General features: G+C 33.5%; 1 protein-coding gene and 1 non-coding gene across 3 annotated transcripts; one reads left to right on the forward strand and one right to left on the reverse strand.

Annotated features, from left to right (window-relative positions):
- Nucleotides 1-3,383: 3,383 nt before the first annotated feature.
- Nucleotides 3,384-3,490, forward strand: LOC148760717 (small nucleolar RNA R71). Its single transcript, XR_016028763.1, has one exon. It is a non-coding gene; the product is annotated as a small nucleolar RNA R71 (small nucleolar RNA).
- Nucleotides 3,491-10,203: 6,713 nt separating this feature from the next.
- LOC18589187 (1-deoxy-D-xylulose-5-phosphate synthase 2, chloroplastic-like) lies at nt 10,204-13,921 on the reverse strand. 2 transcript variants are annotated; one of them, XM_018126444.2, is made up of 10 exons: nt 13,690-13,919; nt 13,342-13,542; nt 13,088-13,252; nt 12,825-12,975; nt 12,243-12,514; nt 11,839-12,112; nt 11,430-11,737; nt 11,037-11,318; nt 10,653-10,937; nt 10,204-10,521 (listed from the first exon to the last, which is right to left on the reverse strand). In XM_018126444.2, exons 1-10 carry the CDS (start codon nt 13,804-13,806, stop codon nt 10,366-10,368), a joined length of 2,211 nt encoding a protein of 736 aa, XP_017981933.2. In that variant the 5' UTR covers nt 13,807-13,919; the 3' UTR covers nt 10,204-10,365. The 2 variants fall into 2 exon arrangements, with proteins under 2 accessions (XP_017981933.2, XP_088666069.1); XM_088809943.1 differs by having other exon boundaries at nt 10,653-11,318; nt 13,690-13,921.
- Between the last annotated feature and the right edge of the window lie 850 nt (nt 13,922-14,771).

The following is a 14,771-nucleotide window of genomic DNA, read 5'->3' on the forward strand; positions in this document are numbered from 1 at the left end:
AGAGGGTGAAAGGTTCAAATCGCTGGATTTAAATAGACAGGCCAAGGCTACCATAATTGTGTAATTACAAAGAAAAGGTAAATTAGGCTTAAAAAGGGTGACTAAGGATAAATATAACAAGGTAGGTTCAAAAAGGCTCAAACGATCCAAAGATGACCTAAATCACTTCCTATCCTAAGAGTTATCTAAAATTTCGACTTGAGAGAAAAACAAACAAATTCTAGAATTCTTGACTTCACTATACTTTTTCATCAACGTAAAATTTCTCGAGATCACACAAAAATTCTAAGTAAAAGAGTATAGTGCTCAAATTATTAGAAGTCACATTCTAAAATAAAGCTAACACAAGAATATCACATAAAATTAAATCATAATTATATACTTCCCAAAAGCTAAGAATCAAAAGATAAGTAAAATATCATCTTAGGATTGAGACAATCATGAATGAGGTGCAACTATCTCAAATTTTTTTTTGAAACCCAATAAAACATGCAAAACATAAATATGCAAAACATATCTTAAAATAAAGCTAACTAACAAAAAGTAAATAAACTAACAAAATTTTAAACCGCTCCCCCAAACTTGGAACAAACATTGTCCTCAATGTGATAAAAGAAAATAAAAGAAAAAGGACAAAGATACTCCCCCAAACTTCGAAGCTGCAATCTACATGTCCTCCGCATCGTCACCACCCATCATCTACTCTCAGCAACAAAGCAATCATCAATTATATATGCAGCAAACAAAAAGTCCGTAAATCCATTATATGGGTAACAAGAAATTGGCACTAATCTTCAAAATTTTCGACATTCTAATCATTAATCATGAGGAAGTATGAAAAACCCATTAACAAACATGCAAAATGGACTCATTCAACGTGCAAAAATTATAAAATTTGCCATTAACACCAACGTCATCCTTTCTTTACACAAACTAATTGAAAACCAAGTGTTTAGAGGAGTACTTACCCTAAGAGTGCAATGAGTGCAAGATTTCAAAGGAAAAATAAAAAAATCCAAGTAGAAATAATGTGTAAAAAGTTGGAGTGAAAAAGAGAGAGAAAAGCAAGAGATTGGCAGAAAGAGGAAGAATGGGAGTGGGGTTGGCGGTTGGAGAAGAAAAAGAAGAATGAAAGAAGAAAAAGAAAAGAAAAAAAATGGAGGGTTTTTAAAGGGTTAGGACTAGGCCCTAACTTAACGCCACGTGGTAGCCTCATTTCAAGGCTGTGGCTCCTACTTTGAGGGCTATGGCTCTGATTTTTTTTTAATTTTTTTTCTTTTTTGAATTTTTTAACCAATTACTTGCAAAAAGGAAACATAAAAAAATTAGTTTAAAAGAAATAAATTGCAACTAAAAAAATTAAATAAAATAAAGGCTAAAATAAGTAAAGTTTAAGAACTTGGGTTGCCTCCCAAGAAACACTCGTTTATGTCACTAGCTAGACTATAGTACCCATTTTTTTCAGTTCGTTATCCTCGAAATATGGTCCAAGGCTCAGCCCATTAACCATGAATGTGCTCCGTATCCTTACTATGAATCTCAATTGTTCCACAAGGATAAGCTTTGACTACTTTGAAAGGACCCCGCCATCTTTCTTTACATTTCCATGGAAAAAGCTTGAAGTATGATCGAGAAAGTATCATTACTTGTTGTCCAATCTTGAAAGGATAATTAGATGGTGGTGGAGGATGCTTCGTCGGTGACTGCTTGGGGCTCACAGGAGAAGGTGGTGGCTTAAACTCAAAGATTAGTGCTTCCGCAATTGTAGGTGGAGAAATAGGTTCACCTTTTCTTTCATCAATTAACTCCACTCTATAGCAACAATTTGTAGAGCTAGGATGTTTATGTGCATTGAAAATATTAAACTCAACTACCTCTTCTCCAACTTTAAAAGTTATCTTGCCTTCCTTCATATCAATGATTGCACCTACAGTAGCCAAGAATGATCGTCCCAAGATTAAAGGAATTTCCAGATCTTCTTCCATCTCAAGCATAATGAAGTCCACCGGAATGTAGAGATGTCCAACTTTAACCAATAGATCATCGATAATCCCAACAAGGTAATTGATTGTTCTATCTACTGATTGCAAAGAAACTGCGGTAGGTTGTATTTCGTTAAGTCCAAGTTTCTCAATAATTGACAAAGGCATGATTGAGACACTTGCACCCAAATCACATAAAGCTTTAGTAAATTTAAATCTACCAATAGTACAAGGGATAGAAAAACTCCCTGGATCCTTAAGTTTTGATGGAAGCTTGCTCTGAATTATTGCGCTGCACTCCTCAGTAAGTGCCACTATTTCAAAATCTTCCAATTTCCTCTTCTTAGTTAAGATGTCTTTCAAGAATTTAACATAACTTGGCATGTTTTCCTAAGCTTTAGCAAAAGGGATGTTTATGTGGAGCTTCTTGAAGACATTGAGAAATTTCTCAAACTGTTTATCAAGCCTTTACCTTCTCAACCTTTGTGGGAATGGTGGTGGAGGATAAGTTACTTGAAAATCCCCTTGATTTTTAGCTTGCCCATTATCTGTATTTTCCACTTCAACTTCTTTCTCAACAATTGCCTTGTCATCATCTACATGCTCCTTTGAAGATTCAATTGATTTTTCCTTCACCCCTTCAACGTCTTTTCCACTCTTAAGTGTAACTGCATTACAATGTTCCTTACCTATGAGATTGACTTGTGCATCACTTGGTAAGGCACCTTGAGGTCTATTGTTGATGGAGTTTGCGAGTTATCCCACTTGGATCTCAAGATTTCTCAAGGAGGCTTCATAGCTTTGAATTAAAGCATCAATCTTGGACATATATTGCAAGAGAAGTTTTCCAATTAGGACTTCTTTTCAGGAATTTGTGGTCTAGCTTGTTGTTGAAAACTAGGAAGCATGATGGGTTTTGGATTCGGAGGCCCTGCATTGTTGTTCCATGAAAAGTTGGGGTGGTTTCTCCAACCAGGATTATAAGTATTGGAATATGGGTTATTCTACTGTCTATTGAAGTTCCCCACAAACTGAACTGATTCAGAATTGTATGAACATTGATCACTTGAATGACTATCTCCACACATCTCATAGACTACAAATGAATTTTTACCAACATGAACTCCCAGTGTGTCAAACTTTTTAGATAATACAGCCACTTCTGCAGCTACTTTAGTAGTTAAGGTGCCAAGTGCATCAATTTCATAAGCTCCAACAGCTTTTCTCAAACCCAATCTTTCTGAAGGCCATTGATAATTATTTGAAGCCATATTTTCCAACAAATTATAAGCATCTGCAGCATTCTTACTCATTAATGCCCCACTAGTAGCAGCATCAATTGTGGTTTTAATTGACCCAACTAGCCCTTTGTAGAATGTCTGAACTTGCAACCAATCAAGAATCCCATGATGTGGACATCTTCTCAGTAGTTCTTTAAACCTCACCCAGGCTTCATACAAGGACTCACCATCAAATTGTGTGAATGAGGTGATATCGTTCTTCATCTTTGCAGTCTTGGCAGGTGGAAAAAAATTTTCTAGAAACTTTTGTGCCAAGTTTTTCCATGTAGTGATAGACCATTGGGTAATGAATTAAGCCAGCTCTTTGCTTTATCCCTCAAAGAAAAAGGAAACAGTCTCAATCTAATAGCATCATCAGTTACTTCATTGTATTTAAAGGTATCGTAAATCTTCAGAAAATTTACTAAATGAGAATTAGAATCATCACTGGGTAACCCACCAAACTAGATTGAAGACTGAATCATCTGAATGTAAGCTGGTTTAATTTCAAAATTATTTGCATTGATGGAAGGTCTCCTAATGCTTTGGTGCAAACCTTGCAAAAGAGGAACAACATAATCTTGCAGTGCTCTATTTGCATCGGGAACCAGATTAATGGCATTATAGCCATTGTTATTGTTATCCTTAGCCATTGTTTGACTTAAAGTTGCAACTTGTAAATTCTCCCTTCGACGTCTTTTGAAAGTTCTTTCTATCTCAGGATCAAAAGAAACAAGATTCAAGTTGTTTATTCTTTGCATACAACGACCAAAAATATCTGCAAACAAACAAAATCTAATATTAAAATAAGAAAAATAAAATTTAAAGTAAGACTAAATTGCTTGGTATTATTATTAGTAAAGATTCTATAAACAATTCCCCGGCAACGGCGCCAAAAACTTATCAGTTAAAATTCTACTACGCAAGTGTACGTATCGAATAGATAGTATATAAGTAAGCAGAGTATCAATCCCACAGGAAATTAATCTAAAATTTTACTAAGTACTAAACTTAGAACAATTTAATCTTATCCAAACACTCAAAATTAATTGATTAACTAAAACTAATTAACTAAAACTTTAACCAACAAGAAAAATCAAAATAATAATAACTTAAGAAAATATCAAATCAAACAAGCCTAGGATTACAATATTCCTCACACTTCATCTAAATCTTACCTCTCTTCCTTAACTTATTTTAATGGGTTGAATTGTTAACCTAGATTCCTAAATTATTTATAAAGGTCTCCCGACTCATCTTATAAAAATATCTATTTTAACCAAAATACTATATCCCTATGTGAATTGAAATTAAAACAGACTCATTAAGTTCAGGCTCTAATCCAGCTACATATGGCCTATAGGTATATCCATATCCTATACGCAAATCAATTAATATGATTATATGATATCCTAATTTTAATCTACTCTAAACTCCCTTTCCCAAGTTTACTTAGTTTCCTAAATCAATTTAATTGGTGACCAAACAATTAAAATCACTAAGAACAAATTGGAATAAACAATTCAATTCCCATTAAAGATAAGTAAGAAAGAGATAAAAAATTTAGATTACATGTGAGTTCAATTGTAATCCTAGAAAAAGAAAATTAGCTAATCATAATTGAAAAAACAAATAACATTGTATATAATTCAACCATTGAGAGTAACATGAACAATAAAAGCCAAGGAAGAAAACAAAATAAATATTTGCTGCCTTGATCTCCAAGTTTCAGTCTCCACTTCTAGCTTCTTGAATCTCCCAAAAGTTTCTTCTCTAATGTTGTTAAACATATCTTATTTATACTAATAAACTTAACCTAAAGTTCCTTAAGTTGACCTAGGGTTTAATTGGGCTTAAAAGTGTAATGAGAGGTCCAAAAATCAATTGTCAATCTTTACAAATTTCCATTCCCAAGAACAATACGTCCAGCCATTTTCTGACACGATTTTCTTTATCTTCGGTGCAGAACTGGGTAAAGTGATCTTCATAAAAGTTGTAGCTCTGTCTCTTATCTTTCCAATGGTCTAAGAATAACATCATTTGGAGTTCTGTAACTCAAGTTATGGCCAAAAAACTAAAGTATATGCAAGCAGACTTTCGGATCTTTCAACATCTTACTTTCCAAAATTAAGCCCAATATCTTTTAGTTCTTACAAAAAATATAAAAACTAATAAATAATAACCAAATTAAAAAGAATAACATAAAATTAAAATAACTCACTTAAAAAAAACTAATTATAAAAACAACTAAATATAAATAAATTATAATTAAAAATTGAAGACTTAGCTAATATTTACTAACAAAAGTGGACTAAAATAATTCTATAAAATAAAATTATCACAGGCAATAAAGGCTAAACCTCTATAAAAATCTAGCTAAATACATTTTGATGTTTTGCACATTTACTTTCAACTCATACTCTGTTTTTGTTTCCGCTACAATTTTTTTAAAAATGTTCTCACTCTTCTGTTTTAAAGAAGGAACTTTCACTTGATAACCAATTCACCCTCCTCTTGGTTACTTTGCCTTAAACCTATTTCATTGGACACCATTTTTATCTTCTTCTGTTTGTGCTCGGGTCACTTTTCATTAGGTGCAAATGTTTACATTTAAGTTATAAATTTAGAGATCAAGCTAGGTAGTACAATAAGTGTTCTAATATATATTATGATTGTTAATAGATCCTTTCCTGACCCATAATTTGCTCGATCAGATAGGTGTGCTTATTCCAAATTTAAATAATCACAGAGCTATCAAAAAGAAAGTGAACCAACAACAAATTAGGACTCTAAATACTATCCATTAAATTAGAACACTTCTTGAATGCTTAGGGTGTCAGTTCTTTCCTACGAAATGTGATCTATTTATGACAACTAATTCGATTTAGTTATTCATTATTGCCTAATGCTGTCTTATTCTTTTCAGGAGTTGTGTGCTTGGCTGTTTCATTTATAGCTTAAGATTTGCCTGCAACTAATAGTAAACTGACGATTTATTGTTTGTTAATTATTCTTTCATTTAGTTACATCTTTTATTTGATATTTTTTCACTTTCTTGGTTTTCTTACAACATGCAAACATTAGATTTAATTCTTATCTTTTTTATTTATATTGTTTTCTATCCATTTGGTTTGTTATGGCTTTCAATCATAATTTTTCTACTATTTATTTATATAGTCTTTGGATGCTTTTTATTTTTTGGGCAGATCTAGCTTCGCTTCATGTATTGTTTAAATTGTTTGTAAGCTTATTTCTTCATTATTTCTTAGATGGGTTGTACATAAATTTTTCTAAACTTATTGTTTCATAATTATTAGTTTTTGCACTGTTCGACATCATTGATGTGGTGTATGAGTAGTCAAATACCTTTGATTTCTTTCTCAACTTGCTCATCAAGATTGATGAGCTACAAAACAAATAATTTTTCCTTAATCCTGAACAAGCTTTTTGTTCACCTTTTGTACAAAACAAATTGCATGACATGATCTTGGCAATCGCAAAACAACCCTCTCCTTTTTGTAAAAAGGCGACAACCTCTACTTGACACTTTAATCATGACATTTGCTTATAACTGCAATTCTACTAGAATGTTTACACACTCATGTAGCATAATACTCACTTGGTTGTCCATTGACCACCTCACAGGAATATTAACCACAAACTCAACATATTGCCTTATGGATTGCTTCGAACTTTATCAAACATCAGTCGAAATATTGCTCTCGTTTTTATCAGTGTCAATTATTCAATTGATCTTCAATGCTTCTAGCTACTTAAATCATGTACTTAATGATCTTCCCATTTAATTTTAGACTCTCCAAAAATTTCTTTTATTTTTTTATTTTTCTATTTGGGTTAGTTTTTACAAACTTTCACAAATCTTTCAAGAAATGATTGTTTGAAATTCATTTATTTTTTACTTCATCCTTGACCATGATATGACTTTATAATTTTTTCTTTAATATGCTTTGTTTTACTTTTTTTTCACCTTCACAAATATCTTAGGAGCACGACATCTTTAAATTCAACCAATTCCAAGAATTAGCTACAGTTGTTAAAAGACAAAGTATTAATTAAGGAGTAATGTATTGAGTAGTACTATTGCTTTTAGATTCTGTTTTATGAAGGTTGTGAGGAAAAGGGGAAAACACACGTCCAAGGTATCAATGTTCTGTTTCCTACTTCTATCAGCATGTTTGGTTGGAGGGAATAGTATAATTATTCTCCCTCTATTCTCAAGCTCACTTTAATAACTAGTTTGCTTCATTGGAATGGGCATTTCTGAATAAACTTGAATAGCCATTATCAAGACGGATCTCGATAATAGCTATTCCAAAAATAAAAAATAAATAAAAAATTTTATTAAACAAAATTGCTCTTAAATAAATTTATAAATTACCATCATATATAACATATCTTTTTTTCCATTTTTCACATTTTCTTTCTTTCTCTACCCATCTTCTACCTTTTCTCATTCTTTCTCTGAAGTCCCTTAATGGAGGGCAATGACATTCGGCAATGACATCGATGCCAACTACAAGAAGTGCTAAATTGGCATTCTTATACCATATCTGGCCATGAAGAACGCCAGATCAGAGCTCCATTACGTCAGCCACATTTCTAGTGGCTGATCGGTGAAAAGAAAGAAAAGATAAAAAAAATGAAAATACTAGAATAAAAAAAGAGAAAAGCTAAAAATTAATATTTTATACTTAAGATTAAATTAAAATTTTAATTATAAATTCTAAAAAATTCATATTTAAAATTTTAATTATAAATTTTTAATATTTTAAAAATAAAAATAAAGATTAAAATAAAATAATTATATATTATAATAAAGGGTAATTTTGTCATTTGTCACTTATTTTTTGATTATTCCTAAAATTATTCTTGTTAACCAAACATTAGAATAAGTCATAATAACAATTCATGTCTTATTTCATTCTTACGAACCAAACTACGTAATAATTATTTCTTTCTTATTCTATTACCATAAAATGATTATTCTATTCTCATCCTAATATATTCCGTGAGTTAAACACATTCTATGTGTTATCGTTGTTCTATGTAAAATTGTTTGTCAAGAAGAATGAGATTTGCTTCATTTGATGAGTTTATTTTATAAAATTTGTTATGAGAACGAAGCAAATGTTAGAACAAAAAGAAGGGTAGGGACATCGAAGTTGGAATCAATGAATCATAGAAGATGATTTTTTTTTGGTGGAGTTACTACCTTTAGATATTGTGCAAAAGTGTTCTTAGTCTTATTTGTGTGAATGAAAATCATACAATTATGGCTTACTAGTTAACTGCTTATAATATGTCATAATGCATGGGCAATGAGGCTTACAACATGTTTTTTTTTTTTTTTGTCTATCTTAAGGGACTTTTGCTTATATATTTTTTAAGATTCTATTAAATACATGAAATTCTTCGTATATGAGCAAATTTTTTTTTTATTTTTGCTCACTTTATTTTTTTTGCATGTAACTAATTTATATATTAATTTAGTTTTTTAAACTTACTTTATTATTGTTTTATTATGAAAAATAGCTTACTTTTTTGTTAACAGAGTTAATCATAACTTCTGTATATAACTGTAATACTGGCAATACATTGACAAAATCATTATGCTCTAGCACTTATTTTTTGTAATAAAAACTACTCTGATTACAACTATTTGTTAAGTAAGTAAGAATGAATGTACGAGATTATAAACAACTAAGAAATGACCATCCACTTTTTAGTCAAAACTATAGCATATTTGATGTATATATATACCATTCCTTCGGCATCAACAACTTTAAATCATTACACAATCTTTTATTTGATCCAAGCACAGTGGCCTTCTAGTTACTCATAAGAAAAAGCTTTGCTGTCAGTCTGTCGTTCCGACGAGCCCGCATGTCAAGTACACAAGTGTGAAACTGATTCACTTGCTTGCCCGGTTAAGCAAAGCAACTATTCATGCAGGTCCCTCACTCTGTTTCTACTGCGGGTGAAAGCATTCTGTTTTAAGAACAAACCCAACTACATTTGTTTTCTAACAAAAAAAAAAAAAGGTTTCGAATTATTCTTGCACCTCCTATATCCATAATAAAGGACATGTGGAATGAGATCTGGAGGAGTATAGTTATTTGCTCCCATATTAGGATAATTCAACTATGATACAATGATAATAAATAGTACTAACAATTTTAGAAATATTTTTTTTTTGTAGTAATCAGATATAAGACTTTTAAATACTTAAACATTTCTCTACTTTATGTATATAAAAAAAAAAAAACATTCGTCTACTCTAACTCTTTGCAATTTTTATAGCAAAAGTTTGGAAATGCCGAGCTGGATATCATAACAATAGGCAACATTTTACTGTTAAAATTGGATTTGATCGAAGCAAATTAGAGTAAAGAGCTTGATTAGCTCAAATAAGATATTGGAGACTTAGTTCCACATTTGGATGGCCTACTTTGAGAAGTTTTCATTATTTTATTTGTTTCCAATGAGAGAAGTATAACTAAAAATGGACATAAATGTATCAAATTTATTACTTTACTATAATTCAATGTTGAGTTTAATTATTATACTTGCATTGAATTTTGTTATTAAACTTTTATTTTAGTTGATTTTGAATAAAAATTAATGGTAAAAGAAAATTCTGTTTATATCATATCTCTTATAGGTTTTTGATTTTTATAAATTTTTGGAAATTAAATAAGCAATCACCTTATTTTTGTTATTATTTAGCATGGTATTTTCGTAATGGTCATGTGCACATTTATGTCTAGTATGAAATACCATGTCAAGTATAAAATTGTGCACATTGCTTTGTTAATTTGAGTTTTAGATATTTAGTTTTTTAAGTCATTTTTCAAGTTTCAATTTTCAAATTGCTTAGTTTGAGTTATTTCGAGTTTCCATGACACAAGTTCCTGCAGGTATTCCCCAAATATATTACATTGATAAAAAAGGTCAATTACACCAGGTTTTGCCATCGTGATATGCTAAAAGTATGTATTCAATTTAGAATGCCTATATTACATTCTTGCTATCTAAAACCAGCGAGAACTTCAGTTGCTAAAAGGAGTTTTGGTAAATAAAGACTAACACAGGTTGAGCAGTTGAAAGCCCTCCCTGCATTTCCCCAGCAGTGACAAAGCTGTGGCTGCAATATGCTTTGAGCTGAGCCCTGCCTCTTCAATCTGATCCTTCTGAGATCCGTGGTCAATGTATCTGTCAGGGAGCATCATAGGCCTCCACTGCACCAAGATAGATAGATTTAAGAAATTATACAAAATATTCAACTGATCAATTACTAGCTTAACAAATAGTCCCAATTGGATGTCAAGGCTGTAGTTCAAATTAATGGAAAGTTGTTTGGATATGTTACCTTAAGCTTTCCATCTAGCAATCCGTTCAAGCCAAGGAAATGGGAAACATGAGTGCTGAACCCTCCAATAGATCCTTCTTCGGCAGTGATCAAGATCTCATGTTCCTGAGCTAGCTGTCTTAGTAAATCTTCATCAATAGGTTTACAAAATCGAGCATCGGCCACTGTTGGTGAGATGCCATTCACTTGTAGGAGCTCTGCCGCTTTCATACAACTTTGCATTATTGTTCCGTAACCCAAAATAGCTACCCTGCTTCCCTCTCTTAGTACTCTTCCCTTACCAACCTGAAATATATTCAGAATTTCGGTTATGAAAATTGAACGGATGCTATGCATGACCAGATGGAACGCAACTAAAAAGATCATGTAAAATAAAATCAGTACCTCCAAAGGTGTTCCTTTGTTGTTTGGTGGGAGAATGGAGCCAATGCCATTTCCTCTGGGGTACCTCAAGCAGCTAGGCCGATCATCAATGGCTGCTGCTGTGGCCACCATGTGCATCAGCTCAGTCTCATTTGAAGGGGCCATAACCACCATGTTAGGCAAACATGCCATAAAGGTAGTGTCGAAGGCACCGCAATGGGTTGGTCCATCTGCACCCACCAGGCCGGCCCTGTCTATTGCAAATCTCACTGGAAGCTTTTGAAGATCTACATCATGAGCAACCTGCAATAACCAAGGTAAAGTTCGTTCATTAGTATTGTTCAAGTTTTATGTAGCTACGCTGCGAAATGCCAGTCTTTAAGATTAAATTAAAGTTGGGAGAGATTGAATTACCTGATCAAACCCTCTTTGTAGAAACGAAGAGTAAATGGCACAAAAAGGTTTAAGGCCTTCAGAAGCTAAACCAGCGGCAAAAGTGACAGCATGTTGTTCTGCTATACCGACATCAAAACATCTATCTGGAAACCGCTTTTGAAATAAATTAAGTCCTGTTCCTCCACCCATCGCAGCATGAATTCCTACAATTTTATCATCTTGCCCTGCTTCAGCTATTAAAGACTCTGCAAAGTATTGGGTATATGCAAGCGTTTCTGGCTTGCTCTTTAATTGTTTTCCAGATTTGGGATCAAATTTGACAACGCCTACAACAAGACAATCCCTGTTAGGACTAATTCTGTAAACACTGGACTTTTATGAAAAAAAAAGAAGAAAACATTGTCATGACAGTCTGAATTGAATGTACCATGCATTTTATCAGGTGCCATCTCAGCAGGAGCATAGCCTTTTCCCTTCTCTGTGATGGCATGAATGAGAACAGGTCCTGGGGCTGGCATCGACTTAATTTTATTTAAGACATCAACAAGGTCTTCTACATTATGACCATCCACTGGACCAATGTAGTATAGTCCTAGTTCTTCAAATAGGCTAGCCCCAGAACCTCCGGCCATTCCTCTCATATAGGAATCAAGTTTGGCAGCGATTTCATGTGTTTGTCCCCCTATTTGCTTTGTGATGCCCTGTTGATTTGTCAAAGAACTTAATAAGCCCATTATGCAGAGTTATTGAAGCCTAAAGTTACATAACCAAGTCATATTCCAGAAAATTATGAGGCTCCCAAGTTGCCAAATTTTGATTTCAGCAAATCACCTTTGCAGCTTCGCGTAATTGACGAAATTTCCTGCTTGAATGCAGCTTAGTTAAAGCTTCACTAAGAGCTCCAACAGGAGGAGCAGGGCCATCGATCGTGGCAGTAGGCAAGGAGACTTGCTTATTATCGTTCAAGATGATGATAAGATTTGTGTCAAGATAACCTGCGTTGTTCATTGCTTCATATGCCATTCCAGCAGTCATGGCTCCATCACCTATTACTGCGATTACATGATTGTTCTTCCCCAACAAATCTCTTCCAACTGCCATCCCTGGAAAGCAATAAAAGAGCCTAAGTTAGCATATTTCAATGAAAAGATTTGTTTTTTTGTTGATTTTGTTTATGCAAAGGTGGGAGATGAATGGAACCCGTTTCCAGGAAAAGCAAAAAACGTGTTAATAGTTCAGATATGAGAAAAGAGTCCGGGCCTGGCGTCAAAAGAGCATTGATTGTGACAGTTTTAATTATTTATCATTTCTTGGGTTTAATTCATATTACAACCACTCATCAGTTATTCCCATTTTTAACCACCACCACATCTTTAATAGTACCACTCGGAGACAAAAGCTCTGACCATGTACCTAATCCAGCGGAAATGCTAGTAGAACTATGGCCAGCTCCAAAGGCATCATGTTTGCTCTCCTCCCTCTTTGGAAACCCTGCCAATCCCCATGTTTGTCGAATTGTATGCATTCTTGATCTTCTCCCGGTTAAAATCTTATGCGGGTAGGCCTGCAAACAACAAAATTCAATAAGAAATTTATTCAAACAAAACTTCTTAACTAATTGATCATTTATGTATGGAGCTGTATTTAAGGAATAGAAAAAGAAAGAAATTATGTACCTGATGCCCGACATCCCAAATAATTTTATCCTCAGGAGTATTGAATACATGGTGAAGTGCCACTGTTAGCTCAACCACCCCCAGGCTTGAACTCAGGTGCCCACCCGTCTTTGACACCGTGTATACTACTTCTTCTCGTAGTTCATCAGCTAACTTACGAAGCTCCTATAGTTTTAATGAAAATTTATATTATTTTCTGGGTAACCAATTGGATCAAAAATTATTTTATTTTAATTATTGTTTACAGTTTATACCTCGATGGAAAGATTCTTCATATGAATAGGATGGTTTATGGTATCAAGAACTGGAGTGGATGGCTTTTCTCCTGAGAAATTAAGGTATCTGTTGAAGTGTTCATTATGTATTGTTGGCTGCCCTCTTTTCAGCATGTTGTTTCTGTCATCACTCGCATTTCCTGTTTTCAGCTGGGCAGCCGCTACTCTCTTGCACTGACACTGCAATAATTCGTAAAAAAAAAAAAAAATCTAGTGTGAATCTAAATTCAGTTATACGTAGTGGTTCGCAGCAGAAAACCAATGAAAACATTGCACTTTTCCTCCCATGACTATTCAGAGACATGGACTGTGAGAGGAGAGACAGACCTTGCGGTCACCTCTGTGATGAGTAGTAGTAAAATTATGCAAGCTCGGAATCGAATTACATCCATCCCAAGACTGCAGCAGAGGAAGAAAACCTGTCCTGAGAACGGAAGAAGCCATTATCCTCTAAACAGGTCAGATATAATCAGACTTAGCGGTTGCAATTGGTTTGAGTGAAAGTAATGGCTTTGATCAAAGAAGGAGATGTTTGGACGATGGAAGTGATCCTGCGAACTACCGGGGAATTTATAAGCCAAAGAACTCAGCTATGCTTTGATGGGCTTTCCTGGAAAGTCTACGCAAAAAAACTTGTTTTCCACGTGAAAAACATTGATGATCGATGCGGAAGGCCTCAAACCAAGAGGTCCAATCCTCTGGGGCCTCAATAATCCAGGGCCATTGCCTCCCTTTTCGTCACGCAATCTATATCCCACTAAATCTACATCCCACTAATTAGCATCAGTTAGGTCAAAAGGCAACTTATTCCAGTAGGACGCTTGAGATTACTAATAATTAATTATATTTGGAGATGATCTTTACTCGCTAAGTATGAATCTTAATCGGTAAATAATCTTTGATTAATTAGATGACAATATCTTAACTTGATCTAGATCAGATTTTTCTTTGAAGCGAATGGAAGACTGTATAAGTAGTTGAATTGAATATTATTGCTAAATCATCACATTAAGCTCACTTTTAATGCAATTTTACATTCCAAGAAAAGTAGGCTTAGATTTTCTTGGTGCGAATAGTGCCGCAACTCTTAGTCATGCCTAAAGGAACTAAAAATTTTAAGGTACAACGAAATTCGTTTTTTTTTTTCTTTCTGTAAATTGTTACAGTAGAATGTAGACAAACCCAACTTTGAATGAATGAAAAATTGTGGATCACGTTTTTTGATTTTTTCTTTCTCAATAGGTGCTTGACCAATTTCAAGGTGGGCATTTTGCTCATCTTGGCAGTTTTATTCTCTTATCTATCCATTTATTGTTATTAATTTTTGCTATATCATGCGTTGCACATGGACGTATCTATAGTTTAATATCTAAACATCATAGTTATATTAATAAATATATATAATAATA

Source organism: Theobroma cacao, chromosome 9 (assembly GCF_053813885.1).
Source record: "Theobroma cacao isolate CCN51 chromosome 9, ASM5381388v1, whole genome shotgun sequence".
Taxonomy (NCBI): domain Eukaryota; kingdom Viridiplantae; phylum Streptophyta; class Magnoliopsida; order Malvales; family Malvaceae; genus Theobroma; species Theobroma cacao.

Excerpts from the sequence above, each read along its gene's own strand:
- LOC18589187 (XM_088809943.1), bottom strand. The coding sequence starts at position 13,806 with ATGGCTTCTTCCGTTCTCAGGACAGGTTTTCTTCCTCTGCTGCAGTCT. Across the intron at positions 13,253-13,341 it reads TGAAGAATCTTTCCATCGAG|GAGCTTCGTAAGTTAGCTGA; the intron begins GTATAAACTGTA and ends TTAAAACTATAG. Across the intron at positions 12,976-13,087 it reads TTTGGGATGTCGGGCATCAG|GCCTACCCGCATAAGATTTT; the intron begins GTACATAATTTC and ends TGTTGTTTGCAG.